Raw genomic sequence first — 21078 nt, forward strand, 5'->3', positions numbered from 1 at the left:
CACAGACAGACAGACAGACACACACACACAGACAGACAGACACACACAGTGCACAGACAGACAGACACACACACACACACACACACACAGTGCACAGACAGACACACAGTGCACACACACAGACAGACACACACACACACACACACACACACACAGTGCACACACACACAGACAGACACACAGTGCACACACACACACACACACACACTCGGGAACAACTGCTATTCCTTTCCACAGCTTTGCCTGAAAGACCCCTCATTTCAGGTATAATAATTCAGAGGGAAGTGAGTCATATTTTCCATTCCAAGGGAGGTTCCCACCTTCCTTGGCAGACACCTGTCCTTTAAACACAGCTGGGGATCCTGTCGGATTTCCCCACACTGTGCCTTGAGTGTGGCCTGACTCCCACTCCTTCTACAACACAGCCATTTCTACCCTGAGTTACTGAAAAGGATTTAATTAGCTCTTAAAAATGTCATTTCATGACAGGCCTATTTGTGTTGAAGCTTTGCGCATATCTTTGCAGAGGAAAAGCTTTATATCTAAATAACGTTCTTTTTAGGTTTTGAGGGGTTGCATTTGGGTCATGGGCATTGCTTTTGGTACATCTTTCACAGACTGGGTTTGTTTTGGCTTGGCCACAGTAGTTGGGGCACCTCCTTGTCACCTCAGGATTCCAGTTTGCACATGTTGGTGTAGTTTTGAGCTTTCTTCATGGCAAAAGGATTGGACAGATTCTTTTATACATCAAAATGAGCTGTCTAAACGTGCATTTCACAAGTAGGATCTAGGAATTTTCTGCATTGAATCTACTGAGGAGAAACAGCTTTTGTTCTTCCAATAACAGAAAACATCTTCTCTTGCAGTTTGCTGGGACTTTGTCGGATGGTTTGGGAAAGACCATGGATAACAGACATCAGACAGAGCGGGAATACATCCGGTATCATGCTGCAACCAGTGGAGAGCACCTTGTAGCTGGAATCCATGGACTTGCACATGGTAACCCTTAGCTGTAATTTTAACTCATTTCTCCCTTAAAAGGGATGATCAGATTGCAAAGAACAGTGGTGTTACTGCTGGGTGTTTGCTAGAAGCCTGGGCAGTGGAGCTATCAGAGGCTTTATGCTTGAATTTCAGTGCTTGCAAGTTGGGGTGGGGGCACTGTTTGATTTTCAAGTCCACAGAAACTACGTTTAATATTCAGGGGTTTTCACATGTAACTGGAAGTAAAAACATTTTTTGCAAATAAAGGAAGTTCATCCAAAACATCAGTTTCTTTGTAGAGGCATGAAATACCCACACAAACAGATTTTTTTTTGAGGGCCAGACATTAAAAAAACAAAATTAGTATGGCTGGTTGTAGGTTTCTTATGTTTGCTTTTGGTTCCAGAAACCTGAGTTTCCTTGGAATCAGTACATCAGTTTAAAGTTACATTTCACCAGTTGGGTTACTTTGTGGGTTTTTTTCAGTGTACTAAGAACTAGAGAAATTTATTTGTGTAAAGGGTAGTGGACTAGTTTTAATTTGGCTTGAACTTTACATCGATTTAGTTCATGATTTATCTGTTGAAGAAGGTTAAATCAATACAAGCCAAGTTTAAATCAAATATTTATGTTTTGCATCATCTTGGCTCAGTTTGTTTAAATGTTATTCTCACAGTGTAACTGTTGCAGCCTGTGCAAAGCTGATTTGACTTTCACTAAAAGGTCTTTTCTATGCTGAGAAAAATCTTCTTTGGTCATACAGAGACACTGTAGGTATGAAATGAATCATGAAAGTTCCTCTCACACCAGTGTGCTGAACTGTCTGACGTAAATTTATAGAAACACAGGAAATCCAAAATATGTGAATCTTTGCTGAAAAGTCCATTATGAAAGCACTTCACTGTGTTGTATTATCCAGTAATTAGTGTGACTGTTCTAGTCCTAAGTCTGTGGCATTTTTAAATGCTTCCCATTCCGTTTTTTGAAAAAAATAAAGGAACTGCTAATTACTACATTTCAACAGACAGGATTTAATCATAAACTATAGTTACTCAAGAGGAGAGATTTAAATACTTTGTGCTTCTTGAGTTTGGCAGTTTAGATCTGCCTGGTCTGTACTTGAGTTACAGACCTCAGAGGAGCCCTTGGCTGCTGGAAGCTGGGCAGGTGAATTCTTGAGCCAGGGCTCTAGAAACTGATATTTTAATCATGGAGATGTGAAATCCACAAAGTGCGTTCTCAGACAATGTGAACTGTTCCAAGGCTTTTGAAATCTCAGTAGGTGCTTGATTTCTCAGAGCATTGAGGTTCTCAGGAAGGGAAATGTGCACAAAAATGTCTGTCAGCAGCATCACAGTTAAAGTCACTTAAACTGACTTTAAGGACACTTAAAGTGCCAGTTTAAAATAATTTACTTTGTCCAGTGGAGAAATGCACTCTGTTGTTTTCTGTCTCAGCTTTTGTGGTGATTGAATTTTGTCACATCCTAAGTAACCACTGAACCTGTGCAATAGATGAGGACTCTTGGTGTAAGTACAGATGGAAATGTACCAGTATAGAAATACTTTTAAATGCACATATTTAATGATGAATTTAATCTTTTCCTATGGGATAATGTAGTCTGTACATACACATATCTGTACAGCATATACAAAGTATAAAGTTATTGGTTAATGTAATTGAGTTTGAAAGTTTGTGTGTTAAAATAAATGCACACTAAACCTTGTAGGCAGAGAACATCAGGTGGGTGAAGTTCTGTAAATTCTAGAACCAATAATTTTGGACTTCTCTGCTGCTCTTGTCTTTGCCAGGTATCATTGGAGGATTGACAAGTGTCATAACATCGACAGTGGAAGGTGTGAAAACGGAAGGAGGGGTCAGTGGTTTCATATCTGGCCTGGGGAAGGGGCTGGTGGGCACCGTCACCAAACCCGTGGCCGGAGCTCTGGATTTCGCGTCGGAAACCGCGCAGGCAGTGAGGGACACCGCGACCCTGAGCGGCCCCAGGTCAGCCAGCAGTTGGTATTTCTAATCAATAACACTATGAAACTGTGTATTAATGCCTGCTGCAGCTTCTGAACTGATTATCTTTCCTCAGGCAAAGCAACAATAACCAAATTTAATGTAAGCTGTTACCAGCCCATTTCATTCTATTTGCTTTTTGTTTAATGGATGGCATTTGTTGATACTCTAACAAAAGTGAAATTTGCCTGGAAAAGCTGCAACATAAAATAGGAATTATTAACCTACACCTTTAGATGAAGCAAAGTTTTTAGAAAGACTGTATGTGGTGAGACTAAACTTCTACCACTGAATCCTCACACACTGTTGAAATGAAGGAGTTCTCCCTGCTCTACCTCCAGCTTTTATTTTGCTGTAGAAACACAGCTCTTGAAAGGTTTGAAGAGTTCTGTCATCAATATAGTGCCACTGTTTTAATTTTTATTTTGTGCAAAGTTCTCAGTTATGAAAGGGGGTGGCTGTGTGCCCTTATGTGCATGTGCCCATCCTCCTCTGGCTGTGAGGTGTCAGCACATCAGGACAGATGCTTTGGCTTCTTCTTGTGGTCAGTTACTGGTTTAATGTGGGCTCAGCAAAGTAACAATGGTTTTGCTTAAAATAAATAAGTGTTCATTAGCACTGACTGTGATTGTGGCACAGTTCTGGAAGGATTGCTCTGAGAGAAGAGTCTTTGTGCTCTTTGTGGCCAAGATTTTGCTTTGTATTACGATGCCAAGAAGTCCTCTTGTATGTACATGAGACCTGTGTGCTGAAGAAGTGAAAGAAAACCCTAAGCAGGTTTTGTTATCACAAAGCTTGGAGAAAAATGTTCAAAAAATATTGGGTTTTCTGCTTGTTTTGTCTCCCCATTTGGCTTTTCCATTTCCTGTGTTTTATTATGCCACTCTTGGAATTCTGAAGGGTCTACATCAGGGTTTCAGCAAACAATAAGTTTGATGAAGTGTGAGTGAGGTGCAGGAAGCCTGAAGCATGACCCTGGTTGGGCTTTGTTCTGAAAGTGGACGTTTGTACATGTGTGTCTTACATATCTGGGACTCGCCCTGATTTGTAAAACCAAGAGGTTAAGGATTGAAAGTAAGAATATTGGCATGCACAAAATTAAATGAGAACTCTTAAGTGCATCCCTGAGAAAATTCAGTGTTTCGCTTGTGCATGTCTAAATTTTGTGACTCTGCAGGTTGATTGATTTATGTAAAGGTGTGGAGAAGCACACCTGTCTCTGCTGTTAGCTGGATTTCTGGTTGAGCTGTGTGTCTTGTAATTTGTTTCAGGAAACACACATTCTTAAAATTCATGTTTTGACACGTTTCTGTGAGATACAACCTGTACACAATAGGTGTTGTCGTTTCCAAACTGGACAGCAGCTGGGAGAGAGAGGGCAAGAGGATCTCCAGCCAGGGTGATTTTGGGCTTGTGTTTCCTTTGGGAAACACTTCTTTTTGCCTTGTTCACTGTCAGTTAAGAGAAGAGGTTAAGACAGATGAGCTGAACCACATCTTTACTTCCACTGAATTTTGAAGTCTTTTTGTCACAGATGAGCTCTGCGAAATGATTTCAGTGTCTACTCACAGACTGTCAAGTTTCTGACCCAACAGCCTTTTACAAGAGGAAAGAAAAGAAAAATGGGTAAAAAACCCCAACCTTTCTCAGGTTACTCAGTTACTACAGTTCTCCAGCCTACTAAAGTCTGATCAAAACCTTTTTTGGCTAAACAAATGTACTTGAGAACACACAGACAGTGTAAGGGGAGTGTGAGTGGGGAGGTGGGACCAAAACACCACCTCCATTTGTAAGCAACCTTGCATTCATGTTTCGTTTGGTGTGTGGCTTTTATGTGCTTCTACAACAAAGGAGCCAAATTGTTCATTTGGGGGTTGAAAAAGCCCCACATGACAAAGGCTTTGTCTGTTCTCTGGGCTGCCGTGTCCCGCTATCCCCCCAGCGCGTTTGTAACTGCTCAAGTATGTGTGGTTTGGAATGGCAGCAGGACAACGCTCCAAGCCCGAGCTGCTGGCTCTGCTTGGAGCATGCTGGGCTGTGTAGGCTCTTCCAAGCTCAGCACACAAGAGCAGCCTTCCCTGATGGATGTGACTGGAAATTCATGGCAGGAGCTGATCTCCAGTGTACTTTTGAACACCTGAAGACTGAGTTCATGGGCGTGACAAGAGCTGTTTGACCTTACCCCGTGCATATTCCTGGTGCTGCTGCAAAGCTGACTCAGCCAGTTAATTGCAGTTGCATTTAAATAGCAGGATACGTAACTGTAAATTATAGGCCCCTTGCAATTCTCTAATTACATGGTTGAATTTTTAAAAAAAGCTCTGAATTTCAGCTGCTTTACTTTAACCATTGGATCAGGTTTGAGTGGGATGAAGAATTTTAATTGAGGTTGTTTGCTTTCCTAAAAGACGTAGTTTAATTCTAGCACAGTTCCTGAATGGAATGGAAGTGTCTGCAGCATGTTCAGTGTTCAGGCTACATGGACATGAGTGTTTTGTCTTCAAACATGTTGATTTGTGTTGGAGCTCCTGCAGCTGGCACATGCCATGTGTTGGGATCATGGAGCCAGACCAGCACGGCTGAGGCTCAGGTGATGGCTTTAGACCTTAAGGGGATATTTTCAAAGGTCATTGGTTTAAAGGGCAAGAAAATATTTTTTTAATCTGACTTTAGGCTGGCCTTTTTCAAATCTAATCTTATAAACTTATTATCTAATCATAAAGATGCCTGACTGCTTCTAAATTTAATGCAGAAGAGAGCATAAAGCAGTTGGTGAAAGTGCAGCATACATCTAATTTATAAACAGTTAATGCCTATGATTCTATACCTTTATTGAGAGGGTTTTATGTGTTCCAAGTATTCCAGTGTCACATACAACAGTTCTGATTATTTCCATATTTTTCATATACTGCCAAAAGTTTAAAAGCCCAGTTCAAAACAGGAAAGCTGTTATGTCTCTGGATATGCTTGGAGAGCTCTCGCCTAGAAACGTGTTTTATGTCCTGGTGCAGCACAAGTAAAGAACATTTATATTTAGATGTGTGTCTAACCTAACAAGTAGTGCAGGAAACTGCCTTTATGGCTTTCTCTCAGGCTTCTGCCAGGTCAGTGCAAGTTTAAGATTATTCTTGGACTGTTGCTGCATGGGTTTGTGTTCTTTTTTGAGCTGCAGTGTGAAAATTAGAAGTAGATAACCCTGTGACCTCCACAATTCTGATGAATTCTGTCCATGAACTAGACTGTTAATAGTAAAGAATAGTTTGAGATTGGAAAGCCATTAATGGTCACAGAAAATTGTTATGTAAATATTTGATTCTTTTAAATGTACTTCATGTGGAAAGCAGCAACCTGTGCTAGTTGTTCCTTTGCTCATCACTTGGAGTTGTGCAGGGAAGTGGCAAAGTTTGATGCAATGTCAGGAGCAGATGATAATAATTTAATTGTTTTTACCTTTTTGCATCCATCTCTTCATTAGCTGTGATTTGCATTGTGAGGTCACAAGCAGTGTGGATGAGAGCACGAGTATCAGTGACACTGAGCAGAAATAGGAAATGTGTACTTAATTGTATGGAGACAACTCAGCCAACACACTGCCACCAGGTTCTCAGGTTTTACAGATAAATATTACTTGAACCTTTACACTTCTGTATGTGCCCCAGACTTGGTTCTGACCATGGACTTCATCTAGATCTGACTTTACAAGCCTTTACAATAATGTCAGTCATGTATGGGCTCTTCTGGTTCAGGGGATGTTGTTATTCTCCTGGTAAGTCCTTCCTAAGATTTTCCTAGAAGTCAGAGAGAAAATGTATTTATCAGTCTAATCAATAAATTGCTTCAGCAGTGTGATTTCCTTCATATCCTTTCTTCTTTTCCCCAGTGGGATAACAGATCTTCATGATAATCTGTTTTCATTGAGCAGATTTGTCCTTTCCTCTCCCTGTGGCACAGCTGTAGCCATGGGCTTTTCCTCCCTGCCAGCCCAACCCCAGTGCACAGTCACTGTCCAACTGGATTTTATGGTTTACATTCTTCTGTCATGGGCTGATGTCCAGATTGTTCCCCTGCTTTTGTGGAGGTGCTTTGGAGTCCCCACTGCAGGTTCCCATCTGTGTGGAGTGAAAAGGGCCTGTGATCCCCCTGCTCTGGGACAAGCTGTGCTCTGCCAACCACCCAGAATTGTCTTGGTTGGGTTTACTGCCATATCCCACTGCAAACTGATGCCCATTTTTCTGCTTGCTTTTTTGCCCCAAGAGTTTTTATGTTTGGTTTGATTTTACTGCTTTGCAGTCATTTCTCATTTGCATTCTGGATTATTTTTCCCCAGAAATGCAATGTTGTAGGCTGAATCCTATTTAATTTCCTGTCATATTTCTGACCTTTTCAGGTTCTTCAGTACTTCAGTGTCCTCAATGGGGTTTTAAATGCCTCTTAATTTGTCCTCCAAATGTAGTTTTACATCACTAGATCCTTGTAGTTAAGAAAACCTGTGTTTGTGTCTACACATTTTGCAGCACCTCAGTAGATACTTCTTTTTCTGTGACCAGTCTCACCTGTTTGGTATTCTTCTGTTAGGTTTTATTATATCACTGGTAGCTTTCTGTAGCTCATTTAGAGATCCTGGCAATGTTCTCCAAGTGTCTACTCTTGCTTGTTGCATAAGTAAATGTGGATTTCCTTGTGGGAGAAGCAGTTCCCCAAATGCAGCCCTGTCTCTCTTCAGTGTGGCTGATTTAATCTCAAAACCTTTATTTCTTTCTGAAGATGCACCTCAGCTAATTTAGTTTCTTAACTAAAAGGTACAATAATCCACCATCTAAGACCTAAAATTATTTCTAAATAAGTGAAGCTGCCCTTTAGAATGAACAGAAAGTAGTTCTCTGTTCCTTTTTCTATTCAAGGAGTGCTTCTTTCTTCATGAGCCACTTTTGGCTGCCAGTTGGTTCTCTTTTCTCTTGTAAGAATGTGTTAAGTTTTTTTCTTGTTTCTACTCAGATTTTATTTTGCAGAAGTCCATTGCTGTGCATCAATAAACCAGTAGCTCTTTTTGTCAGTCAAGTACTGATTATGTTTGCCTGGGAGTGGAATCTGTCAAGATTGCTTTGTATGTTCACTCTTCCAAAGGGGAAAGTCAACTTCCCCTTAAAGCTCTCTGGAAGGAATTCAAGCAGCTGAGGCTTTTGTGGTTCTGGTTTTGACTATTCTGCAGTGCCCAGAGTCAGGAGAACTCAGCATAGACTGCAGTGCCACCCCACATTTGTGCACTTCTGAAGCTCACCATACTCATATAGTGGCTAGCAAAACTTAGTATTTCAAGAAATAAAACTAAAATTTTCAAAGTGACACAACTTCAGAAATAAAGTGAAGTCATGCCTGAGTTCCTCTGTGTGAGAATGAAATACAGGGGGGCAGCTTTTCTTCCCTTTTTTTTGCACCCTCCTCCAGTTCTGACAGGCTGGGCATCTCACAGTTTGTTCCCTTTGCCCTCCCCCCTGGAACAAAGAGCTGAAGGACAATTTCTTGGGACTACAGGCTCTGTTCTTCACAATAAAGCAGGATTTGCTATGCATGACTGAAGAAATGATGCATGTAGTTAGTTTTCACTGGGTTTCTTTTGTAACCCACAGGTTACAGTAAAAGCAAGATGAAGCTTTAAAACATTGAGTTTGCTTAATCATATTTTGTTACAGAGTCAATAACCCTAGAGTCTCATGTATAAAAATGTCCCAGTTTCTAGAACAATACATTGTCCATTGTTTGTGCCCAGCAAAAGTCCAGATGATTTGGAGAATCCAAACTGCACTGACACATCTCCCTTTCCTTTTTGGAGGGTTGAGTGGGATTGGTGCCCAAACAACACATTTTAGTTCATTACTGCAAATACCCACTGCACGTCTAAGTAATGTTTCCTGGAGCCTGTTCCTAGAGATCAGTACTAGTAAATACCATTTCTGTTCAGAATACTCAGATGTCTGCAGTCAGTTGTCACTGTCCCTTTTTCTGAACTTAACTCAGTTTAACTTGGAAGGAATGGAAGTAAAACCCATGGTGTTTGGACCATGAAACAATATAATCCTGCATTAATATTATATAGATGTGGTTCCTTTCACATCTGCCTATAGGAATGTTTATGTAATAGGAGGGTTTGGGAAAAAATATGCAATTATGGGCTTACATTAGGCAATATTTAATCATACAGGTCTCACACTTTACATATTTTACCTTGATTAGTCTCTGGGATTTATGAGCTAGACTTGTAGTAGCAGGGTCTGAGACAGGAAAACCCCAAAACAACCCCCTTACCTGTTTATTCTTACATTTCTTTAAGCCCAAGAGTTTAAATTGCACTCCCTCACATTGTCCTTCTGGGGTTGTATGCACCCTGAATTTAAGGAAGAAGCTGTAGATGGTTTAAATTCCAACAAGGAGGGCTAAACCTTTAGTTAAGACTTATGTAACTTTTTGTGTTTAAGCCTTTTTGCTTTGCCATGACAGAATGTATTAAACTGAACAAAAACCTGGCTTAAGGAAATGGTGCAGGCAGTGTGTTCTCCAGTGGTGACATGTCTGCTGGCATTAAACAGGAGTCTTTGTGAGGGACTGGCTGTCATTCTAAATCCCAGCATCTATTCTGTGAGAAAGAAAGATTTCCTACTAAAACATTAGTGTTTAACTTGACATTTGAGGGCAGAAAGATACCCTGGATGCTTTTAGACTTGGTCATGGGACAGAGGCACTGGAAGTGAATGTTGCAAGGGGAGGACAGACAGTGAAAATGGAAAACACTGAAAGGAGCAACGCTGAGGAGTTACTGAGCATAAAATCTGAAATTGTCTTTTTCTTTAGATGTCCATTCATTAATAGCAATAAATAATTTCAAAAGGATAAATGAATGCAGAGTTCCTACTGTGGTGGCCTCTATAACCTCCAAACATTTACCAGTGCCATGATATTCCAAATAAGCACAGGTGCATTTCCATCCCTGTTCAACTGCTGCCTGGGCTGGGTTAAGTACAAAAATCCAGATTCAGATTCAGCTTGATGTTCCTGTGTGCAGTAACTGGTCTGGAAAAGGTCTGAGTTAATGAGGGAAATGGGTTTGTGTGGTGTTAGTGTGGTCAGGTGTGAAAGGAGAGCTGGCTGAAAATGGACATCTTGGCTACAGAGCTTGCTCCCTTTCCAGTGCAACACTTCTGGAGGCCATGGGAAAGTTTCTTGGGGCACACAGACATTTGTAGTGGGTGACTAATGTTTTCCAAGACAGTAACACTGGCCTGGCATAGTCCATCAGAAATAGAAGCAATTATGAACTTCCTCCTGAAAAGAGCAGGTAAATCCTTTGCTGGATTTACCACAGATTTATTCTACTACTTAAACTTTGTCTGACATGAAATATTTGCTTCAAAAAGCTGAATTCTTATTCTGTGTGCCCACTAAACAGTATTTAGCTGTTAACTGAAAGGAATGCAGCTAGACAGGGAGAAAGTTTTATGTCTTCTGGAAATACTTGTATTTCTAGAGCCTGCATGTTCTGGCTGGTTTTCTTCTATTTCATCCAAAGCTTTAGGACACAGAGGGCGAAATGTAAAAGGAACCCTTCATGTTTCCTGTTTTCTGGCATTAGTGTGATTTTTAGATCACAGCATCTCTGCTAAAGGATACCACTGTCTTGGTGTATTCTGTGTAACACTTGGCTTGGGTGGAAACAATTCCAGAGAGCTGCAGATTTAATTGGTGTGCACTGGTGCCTCCTAGAATAGAATCAGAGATTCTTTGGAAAAGAAAAAAAAATTATATTCATGCATGACCATCAGCAGACTTTTTCCAGAGCCAGTAATAGTTTGATTTTATTATTTCTTGAAAATACCAGCAGCTTTTGAATTCTGTCTTACATTACCTGCCATTTTCCTTTGTTTGAATTAAGATTGTTTTATAATTATTTCAAGGGGATAAAAATCATTGCCAGGCTGCAAGTCAGTATGCCAAGCTACAACCCAGAGCAGGCTTTTGTCACTAAATTTTATGCAGACCTGATAAAATATGAGTTTACAATGGAAACCCTGAATTTTAGCTGTACCAGAACATGGATATTTTGTGCTGAAAAATGAGTCCACACCTTCTGTTTCCTGAACAATCACTGAGATTGGGGTTATATAGAATAGTCTTTCCATTTGCCTTCATTCCTGGTGCTCTTGCCTTGAAATTGTATTAAAGGTTTTTTACATCCTTAGTTTGTGATCTTGTCCTGGTTTCAGCTAGGACAGAACTCATTTTTTCCCAGTAGCTATTTCAGCGTTGTGTTTTGGATTTGGAATGAGAATGGTGTCAGGAGTGGGATCAAGAAGTGTTCTTTACTTACAACAGGAATAAAGCTGTGAGCAGAGTGCCTGAGCATACCCAGAGGTGGATTTTCTTCATCCTCAGACCAAGTATAAAGATGTAGGAAATCCCCATTTTAGACAAAATAAAAACGTTCTCTCCATACTGTATGTCCGGTAATTTTGTGTCTTATTAAAATTTCTTGCTACATCATAAATATCAGTTCTCTGAGGTTACTCCATGTGTTTAAAGTGGTGGAAATACTAGACTGTGAGGCCATTTGCACTAATGGGCTTAATTTCAAACAAAGAGATACAGCATTGATTTAAAACTAACACCACTTTTCAGCAGTGTTTTAAGACAACTTAGTCAAGGTTCGAATTTGTGTGGCAATTTCAGGATTGTCTGAAAGCAGGAGAGCTGGAGGCTCAGGTGCTGTTTACCTGTTTCTAGAGTTTCTGACAGATTTGCTCAGAATCCTTTGTGATGATTAACGTGAGGTTTTGTGTTCAGTCCCAGGCCGGAGCGGTAGATGGGAGCCCAGGGCCTGCTGGGATGGGGTTTTACACTTGTGCTGTCCTTTTGCCCTTCCCCTGAACTCTTTTCATTTCAGTCATGAGCAAACAGTCAGTGCCTGAACTAACAACCCCGCAATCCTCCAAAGCACGCTCCTTACAGTACCAAACAAAGGGAGGCCCGCGTGGGCCGGCCCAGGCCAAGGAATGCAGCTTCGGGGTTCTGCTCCATAAATTTAACCAGCACGACAAAAAGGAGATAATATGAGCCTTCGTGATGATCTGAAAGGGGGAGGTTTGTGTCCCATTGATTGCGGTCTGGCCCAGCGCCAGCCCCGAGCCTGACCGACAGTTGAACCATATCGTTAAGGCGTGTAATACAGCTCGAGTCTTGTACAGCAGCCAATGAGTACATATCCAGAGGGCAAAAGTTTATAAAGAGTCGAGCCTGTCCTGTTTAACCCTCTCACACTGCCTGTAATATACACTGCTGCCATTCACAAATAGCCACTTTGCTATTAAAATGTAAACCTTCTTGCTGTGCTTGGAAAACATACACGTGTGTCTGATTTCTAATGTGCAGCAGATTTATAAAGTGATCTTGGAAAAATATGTAAAGCTGATCTTTTTTTTTTTTTAACAAAAAAAAAAGTCCAACCCACTTTTATTTCAGCACTACTTCATCCATAGTTACTTTTTTGTTCAGAGACGTCTTCTGGGTTGTTCTGCAAGCTCCTTCATACAGATGGAGCTATTTATTGCCTTGATGTCACCTCATTTAGCATGTGGCTGGTATTTTTATAGATAATTTTTTCACCTAATGTTGCTGTTAACATGTGGAATGCTCTTTATCAGTTTTGTAAGTACAGCCAGTTGATCTGAATTGTTCTTGCAACTGCAAACTTTAAAAATCAAAACAAACCTTCGGAGTAGCTTTTTTGTTGGGTGAGGTTTGTGCTAGAGCACTTTGTTGTGGCTGTTGCAGCCCCCCTTGCAGTAACTGAGAAATATAAAAGGAGGGTCAGAAAGAGAAGAAGCATCCAGTCATTGGAGCTGATTGACACAGTCCTTCATGCACAGCCAGAGGCACTGTCATGATGCTGGGCAGGGCCCCTGGCCTGGTTTTTTTTCCCCCAAGTAGATTTGCTTTCCCAGAAAGGCAGGAATACAATGTGAAAGCTTTTCTGTTAGACTGAAGTATTTTACACTCAAAGTGACCACGTTTGCATTTGCTACAACTGAATATTGCTTGAGCAGCATTGATGGGACCATTATAAACGTGACTCCCCATCCCTGGCAGTGTCCAAGGCCAGCTTGGACCGGACTTGGAGCAACCTGGGATAGAGGAAAGTGTCCCTGCCCATGGCAGGGGGTGGAATAGGATGAGCTTTAAGGGCCCTTCCAGCCCCAGCCAGTCTGGGATTCCATGGGCACAGACATGAGAGCAGTGCTCCATCTGCTACAGGCCCTGCCTGACAGTATTTAATATTTTAAATTAAAAAGCAGACAGTATTTAATATTTTAAACCCTCACACAGTGCCCTGAGGCTGAGCAGTGTAATGGTCCTGGGCACTTTGCTTTCACCAAGGCATGTTCAGCTCCTGTTCTTCAGGAGTTTGAAGGAAATCCCTGCTGAGAACCACCTTTTACATCGAGTCAGAAGGTGAATGGGAGCATTTTTCAACACATTGGTTTGCCAAGAAACTCTTTAAGGTGACAGCTGCATTCATCCCTGTAATCAGTACAGGAAGAGTCTGGTGGAAATTGGAAGCTGGGATAGCAGTGTTACGTTTTGTCAACTTCTTCAGCTTGATGTTACCAAAGTGCTGGAGAAAGTGTGAGTTTTGCTGCACAGCTGTTACAGGCAGAGGTGGGGCAAGTGCCAGAAGTTGATGCCCAGAGTGCAGCTGGTGTCAGTGCTTTGTCTGCAGTGCAAACTCATACACCTTGTCCAGATGCTGGATTTGTAATAGGAATGTCAAAATTAAGTTGTGTCTCAATCTCTTCTCAGTTCCTTTTGAACTTGGAGCCTGATGAGGTTATGTAAAATTGCAAACCCAGGGAATAATTCTCAGTTTTGTTTTGATCTGGTGTACAAAAGAAAAGGGAAGGGGGAGAAAAGCTCTATCTCCAAGAAACTGGCAGGAACAACTTCCATGATAAACAGTTGCTCCTTGAGCATGCTGTACTCTCCTAAAGGCATGTCGGGTCAGCTAAAGGTCTGCAGCATCTGAGCTGGGAGATCCCTCCAAAGAGGAGGGATTTGACTGTAAGTGGGAGGTTTTAACCCTAGGCACCATTTATTTGCATGTTTCTGCCTGAAACTAGCATTTTGGGAACACGTTTAACAAGCACAATATATTCCATGCATTTGCTGGAATAAACGGCGCATATGAGCTTCCTCAGATCTGCAGTCAGCAGGGAGCTGTCTGGCTCGTGATTTTACACATTCTTGCATCTAACTGAGACATTCTGATGCCAAATCCAGCACTCAACTGACTGCACCATGTGTGTATTTTAACACACCTTAACAGCATCTGTGTTGGAACCAGCGAATGAATCCCATGGCAGAGCTTTGTTGGAGCTCTGGGATCAGTGACCTGCCTGTTGGGAACTGCACCCCAAAACCCAGCACAGGGTGGGAGGCAGCTGCACTGACCCCTTGAAACAGAGCACCAGTAGAGCCACCAGGGAATCTAGATTGCCACATGTTTTCCTGAAATTAGGCCCAAGGCATTAAATGTTCTCAGGCGCTGAGAACTGGCACATCAAAAACCTGCTGTCTCTCCCCTTCTGCTCAGTAAATTCAGGGAATATTCCTGCTCATCACATGGGTTCAGCACATGAAGCAAAGTTAAGTGCATCAGTGAGGAAAGAACAGTGGAAACAGTGGATTTTTAGTGCTGTGCAGAGGTGTGATGTTCATTACAAGTGGCACACGTTTGTTTTCATTTGTTACCTGTGTGTTCCCAAGCTGTGGCTGCAGCACAGAGTTTTCAGCTCAATTTTTTAAGGCATACATTGTTCAGCATTTCATTGGTTCTGGCACTCCCAAGTGTGCTTTGCACAGTGTCCTCCCATCCTGTCTGTGGCACGAGCACCATCCTCATTCTGCATTTCATGGAAATCGTGTGTGTGGGATGCTGATCCTCATGGAAAGCTGCAGGTCCAAGTCAGTCTGGAGCTCAAGCAAGTGGACCAGGTATTTCAGTTGTGTATTTTATGGTAAAAGATAAAAGTTATTCCTCCCTTAACTTATCAGATCATGTCACTTTTAATGTCTGAAATGCACTGAAGTCTCCTCAGACAAAACACTCCCTGTATTTAGGAAGCAGACTTTTTCCAGAGCCAGTAATAGTTTGATTTTATTATTTCTTGAAAATACCAGCAGCTTTTGAATTCTGTCTTACATTACCTGCCATTTTCCTTTGTTTGAATTAAGATTGTTTTATAATTATTTCAAGGGGATAAAAATCATTGCCAGGCTGCAAGTCAGTATGCCAAGCTACAACCCAGAGCAGGCTTTTGTCACTAAATTTTATGCAGACCTGATAAAATACGAGTTTACAATGGAAACCCTGAATTTTAGCTGTACCAGAACCAGCAAATTACTGCTCAACTGGGCTGGGATAACGAGGTGGTGAGACTGGACCTTTGCTGGTGACAGTTGCTGAAGTTTTGGCAGCAAGAACTGGGTATGGCTAAAGGAAATGATTCCTAGAGCCTTTTGTGGGGAGCCCAAAAGGACCCAGAAGGATCCCTTGGGAGGGAGCCAGGAACAGCCCAGGCTGTGGCCATGGTCTGTGAGGAGCCTGCTCCATTCAATACTGGTTCCAGGTGCCACAATTCCATCTCCTTGCACTTAGAGCTGCTGTTTGTGCAGCAGATTTTCTTACCCAGTTGAGAAATCCCCCAGATAACACATTTTAAATGAAATCCAGCGATTACTGCGTTGGTCATGGGGTTTTTCTCAGAAATTGCTACATTTCCTAAAGTTGTATTATGATGAATTCTGGGTGTGATACGGAGGAAACCGAAAGATGTAAATTTGTAAATATTTTCTAAATCATTTTAGAATAGGGAAGGTTTGTTTTAGCAGACCAACATCTTTTCATATATGAAGTTTGAGGCCTTCTGATTTTATTTTGTTAATGTTTTTGTCAGGGTACACTTCAGGGAAATTTTTTAGGTCCAAGAGACCATCAGAGATAAGTAACTTGTTCACAAAACCACTGTGTATTTATGCACCTCTGCAGGAATCACATCTACAGACCTGACAGGGGTAAACACAGAGTGAAGGAACAAGGATAGGTGATTCTGGAACACATGTGGTGTCTCTTGGAGAGTTTTCTCAACTTAAGTTGGTCAATAATTATCCCCACTAATACCTGACCTTCATCAGGTTGGTGATGTGCTTGAGTAGAAAACTTCTGGATAAAACTGATGAGCTGAATCCCAAGGATTCTGTGAACAGCTTGGCAAATGCCAACCAGTAAATGCCATGCACTGGTTCCAGTGTGCAGAGTCAGCTGGAGTGAGAGCTCCAGTGCTCAGCTGGGAGCAGGGCAGGGCTGCTGTGTTCCTCTCAACCTCCCAACACCCTCTCCCAGCCCTCTGTGTCTCCATCCAGCAGCACCATTCCCTTCCCAGCCCTCTGTGGCTCCATCCAGCAGCACCATTCCCTTCCCAGCCCTCTGTGGCTCCATCCAGCAGCACCATTCCCTGCTGTTCCGGGCAGACGTGAGGGCATTCCTGCCTCCTATTGCTTTTGTGTGCTTATTAAAAAGGAATCAGCAGATCTGCTGAGTGCCTGGGTAATGGAACCCAGATGTGGGCACTGCTGCCCGCTCTGCTTGACAAATCTGCAGCTTTTGGGATTTCACCAGGGTTGCTTATTATTTACAGAACGTAACTTGAGACAGTAGAACAAATTTTTAGATTAAAAAAATCAAGTGGTGTGGAATGTTTTTAGCTGTGCAGACCAAACAGAGAGGTTTGCCAAGGGGGTGATGGACTAACTCTGTGCAGTTAGGCCAGCACCAGTGGCACGGGGTTGGAGAACTGCTGGCCTTGTCACCAGGGAGAGAAGGATCTGTTATCACCAGGATCAGTGTCTGAGCACGGAGGGCACAGTGAACACTCAACTTGTACTCTAAGGTGCTTCTTCCATTTAAAAAACAAAACCAAAACATAGATCTTTGGCTCAGAAATTGCCAAACCCTCAGAAATCCATTGTGGATTTGCCTTTGTAGCACTGGTACTTTGTCTCTGACCTGCTTTGAGCCAAACATTGGAAACCAGTGTTGCCCTGAGTTCCAGTGTCTGATGGTTCTATCCCACCAGCATTAGGAAATGCAGTGCTTCAGATCCCTCTTCTGAAGGAGCTACAGAGTATTAGAGAGGCTGGCACAGGGCAGTGCTTGTCTGAAGGATGGTTCATGTCAAATCCATTGCACGGTGCAGCTGCTCTGTCCTGAGTGTGAGATGGAAAGTGTCTCAGCCAAACGTCACTGATTGGCCACTGTTAATTAAAACCCACCTAAGGCTGCAGACATTCACTCTGAACTTGTCAGTAGGTGCCACAGAGAGGTTTAAGAGCCGCCAGGGGCTTCTTTGATTAGTGATCTTTTGCCATTTTCCTGCTTTTGGAAGTTAATAGGTAGGACAAGCAGCAAGATGTGAATGATACTGGTTGGAATTCTTTAATTTTTTGGAACTTTTGTCTCAATATTTTGCATTCATAGAGGCAAACACTTTTGTTTACTGCTTTGTAAGACTCTAATAGGTAAAAACAGGCACATCTTGTTCACCTGTTGTTCAGGTTTTGAAGAACAAGAATGCTGTAACTGGTGCAGGTGAATCCTGCTTATATCAAAGGAATTTAAGGGGCAGGATAGGTGACTTGCTCCAGAACCACAGTACTTTAACAGCACAGCTCTAACCACTGCATTAAGGGTTGTCAAAAACTTAAAACAAATTTTAAAAGGGTGCCCAGGCTTCAGGTGTGGGACAGGGCTGCTGAGGGGGACAGGTGCCAAGGAAATGAGGCTCCAGAGAAAACATCTGCAGGTCATGGAGCCCAGAAGGTGAGTGCTCTCTCCTGGTGGTGGGCAAAGGTCCTGTCCCTGGATCAGAAAGGCTGGAGTTCCTTGTGCAGGGTTTTACAGAGAGCTGGGATGGGAAGGGAGAGCACTGATCCAAAATGGTGCATTTGGCTGGGAAATTCGTAACAGCAGTAGCCTGGAAGAGCTGTGAAATACCATGGAGCAGCCCCAGAGTGATGCTGCTGGGAAGGGACAGGGAATGAAGCAGGGCTCGGCAGCCTGTAACACAATTCTTCAGGGGCAGGGCGTTCCAGGAGCTTGAAGGAATTCAAAGTATTATTTTTTAACAAAATTCTGCTAAGGGAGGAACCGAGCCTGCAGTTCTGCAGTGCTGTGGCCAGTATCAACCTCTGATGGCTGTCAGCCCACAAGTGTGTGTCCTTCTTATTGTCATTTTTTATAGACACACAGAAGGGTAAAGTATGTTAAACCTTCCTAGGGGGACCCTAATTAATGAGGATTTTTCTTCTGTATTAATTTAACTGCATGTTCCTTTTTTCATAACCATGGAGTTTGCAGTCTCCTGGCACTGTCCATCAGTGAGAACTCTCTCTGGTTTTTTGCACTCTTATTTTCTTTAGAGCAGTGAGAAGAAACAGTCAAATCAGTAAAACTGCTGACAAATACATCCCCAAATCTACAGAGTATATGCTGCTTAGGTCACTTATTCCTGCTAATTTAGCAACTTGCCCCTTCATTGTAGACAAAATTATTCTAATTTTATTATTGTATGGTTCTGTATCTCATAGAAATGTGTGAGTAGACACCACATCTTCCAGATCCAGGTCTTCCAGGATCTACACACCAAATTTGTGAAGACCTGGGATTTTTGAAAGCTTTGTATTTGAACATGACCAGAGCTCTGTGTGCAGACAGGTGTCAGTGGTGATCCCTGTGTGTCTCCTGCTGCAGGACCCAGGCAGAGCGAGTGCGGAAGCCCCGGTGCTGCAGGGGCCCCCAGGGACTCCTGCCCCGCTACCTGGAGAGCCAAGCAGAGGGACAGGAGCAGCTCTTCAAACTGACAGACAACATCCAGGACGAGTTGTGAGTACACAGCCACTTACACAGCTACTCTGAGTGCTTCTGTTCTGTTTGCTGCCATCACATCTTCATATCTGAAACTGCTTCACACACAGACACGTGTTCAGTTCTGGTCCTCACCACTGCAAGGACATTGAGGGGCTGGAGTGTGTCCCAGGAAGGGAACTGGGGACTGGGGACAGGTCTGGAGCACCAGGAGTGTCTGGGGGAGCTGAGGGAGCTCAGCCTGGAGAAGACAAGGCTCATGGGGGACCTTCTGGCTCTGCACAGCTCTCTTGATGGAAGAGCAGCCAGTCAGGCTCTGCTCCCAAAAACAGGGAACAGGAACAAGGGGCAGGATTAGAGGAAATAGCCTGAAATTGCACCAGGGGAGGCTCAGGTTGGATAGTGGGGTAAATTTATTCATGGAAAGTCATAAAGCCCTGGCTTGGCTTCCCAGGACAGTGGTGCAGTTGCTGTCTCTGGAGGGGTTTAAAAGCCACGTGGATGTGGCATTGGGAACATGGGTTAGTTGGCCTGGGCAGTGCTGGGGAAGCAGTTGGATTTGATGGTCTCAGAGGGCTTTTCCAACCCAAATTATTCTGTGATTCTACAGGGGGAATATCAATTTGCTGGATTGGGGTCTAAAGGCAGAATTCATCACTTGCCAGTCCTCACCATAGTTACTGATCAGCTGTGTCAGGAGAGGGTGTCAGATGTTGTCTCTGTCACCCATCAGAGCATCTGCCAAGGCAAAGGGTCAGAATTGCTGCTGGTGGAGCTGGCAGAGGGAGGTTCAGGTTCAGCAGGGTCACTTGGTGTCACCAGTGTCACTGGGCAGGTTCCATGTGCCCCTCCAGGTTCTGCCTGAGGAGGAGATTGCAATCTGCCACTTACTTGTGGCCCTGTGAGTTCACATTTGGGGTATCCTGTTTCCATCTCCTTTCAGGATCTTTGTGCCTATTCAGGATGGCTTTTAGGCAGGGAGACTGGAAAGAGCAATTTGTGACCAAAAAAAATCACCAGTGTAGCCCAGAGCAGAGCAGTGGCCTTTGTCATCAAGTGACACTGTTCATTCACTGTGACTCTCTCCATTAGGGACATCATTCAGCAGGAACACAGTGTTTCTTGTCATGGAAAATAAGTACAAAATTATGCCTCTGACTTTTATCCTAGTATCATAATCAGAAACACATTTGAAGACCTGATTATTTGCATATTTTCCTTCAGAGTTAAATCCATAAAAGGGGGTTTAATACCTTGCTCTACTGTTCTAACTAAATGTTTCCACATTTTTTTCCAGTTAGGCTCGCTGTTTCACTTCTGGAAAATATTGTGTAATTACTTCCTGATGTTGTTAAAAAACCCCACAAATTCTCCAGAGATCTGGTTGCTTCTACTTTGTTCTACTGGATCATGTTTCATTTAATTTTTCATTTTATTAATTTGACTATTTTGAATAGTGTAGATGTATGGGTTTAAAAGAAAGTATCTTGCAGTAGTATCTGAAAAGGTTAAAAATTCCCGTTTTAAGAAGTAGACACTGAGAAAAAAAGTAACAGTTGGCAAGAACAAAGGTAATGATGCATGACTCAAACTTAGAACAAAATGTAGAGCCTGAACTACAAATTAGCTAATGTTTCTGGGCTTCTCCATTAACTCTCTGACCTCTGTTTCAATTCCTCAGAATATATACATGCCACCAGTAAAAGTCTTGTAAGGAGAAGTACATGCATCATGAGTAGAGGGCAAATGCAGGCTGTGGTCAGTGCTTCCCCTGCACTTGAGAGCAGCTGCCAGTGCCCAGCTCTTCCCATGGATGTCCTGGTGTCCCTGGTGGCATTCTGGTGTCCCTGGTGGCATCCTGGTGTCCCTGGTGGCATCTTGGTGTCCCTGGTGGCATTCTGGTGGGTGTCCCTGGTGGCATCCTGGTGTCCCTGGTGGCATTCTGCTGTCCCTGGTGGCATCCTGGTGTCCCTGGTGTCCCTGGTGGTATCCTGGTGTCCCTGGTGGCATCTTGGTGTCCCTGGTGTCCCTGGTGGCATCTTGGTGTCCCTGGTGGCATCCTGGTGTCCCTGGTGGCATCTTGGTGTCCCTGGTGTCCCTGGTGGCAT

At 42.9% G+C, this 21078-nt stretch overlaps 1 protein-coding gene across 8 annotated transcripts in view; it reads left to right on the forward strand.

Annotated features, from left to right (window-relative positions):
- VPS13D (vacuolar protein sorting 13 homolog D) overlaps positions 1 to 21078 on the forward strand; it is a 96652-nt gene that overhangs the window by 72296 nt on the left and 3278 nt on the right. For 4 of the 8 annotated variants that reach the window (XM_015648296.3, XM_015648297.3, XM_033519306.1 and 1 more), the window contains 3 exons: positions 867 to 999; positions 2796 to 2991; positions 18857 to 18988. In XM_015648296.3, the coding sequence (XP_015503782.1) occupies positions 867 to 999; positions 2796 to 2991; positions 18857 to 18988 (461 nt within the window). The other 4 variants (XR_004500055.1, XR_001524775.2, XM_033519304.1 and 1 more) reach the window with 4 other exon arrangements.

The sequence above is a fragment of the Parus major genome, chromosome 21 (assembly GCF_001522545.3).
Source record: "Parus major isolate Abel chromosome 21, Parus_major1.1, whole genome shotgun sequence".
Lineage (NCBI taxonomy): Eukaryota > Metazoa > Chordata > Aves > Passeriformes > Paridae > Parus > Parus major.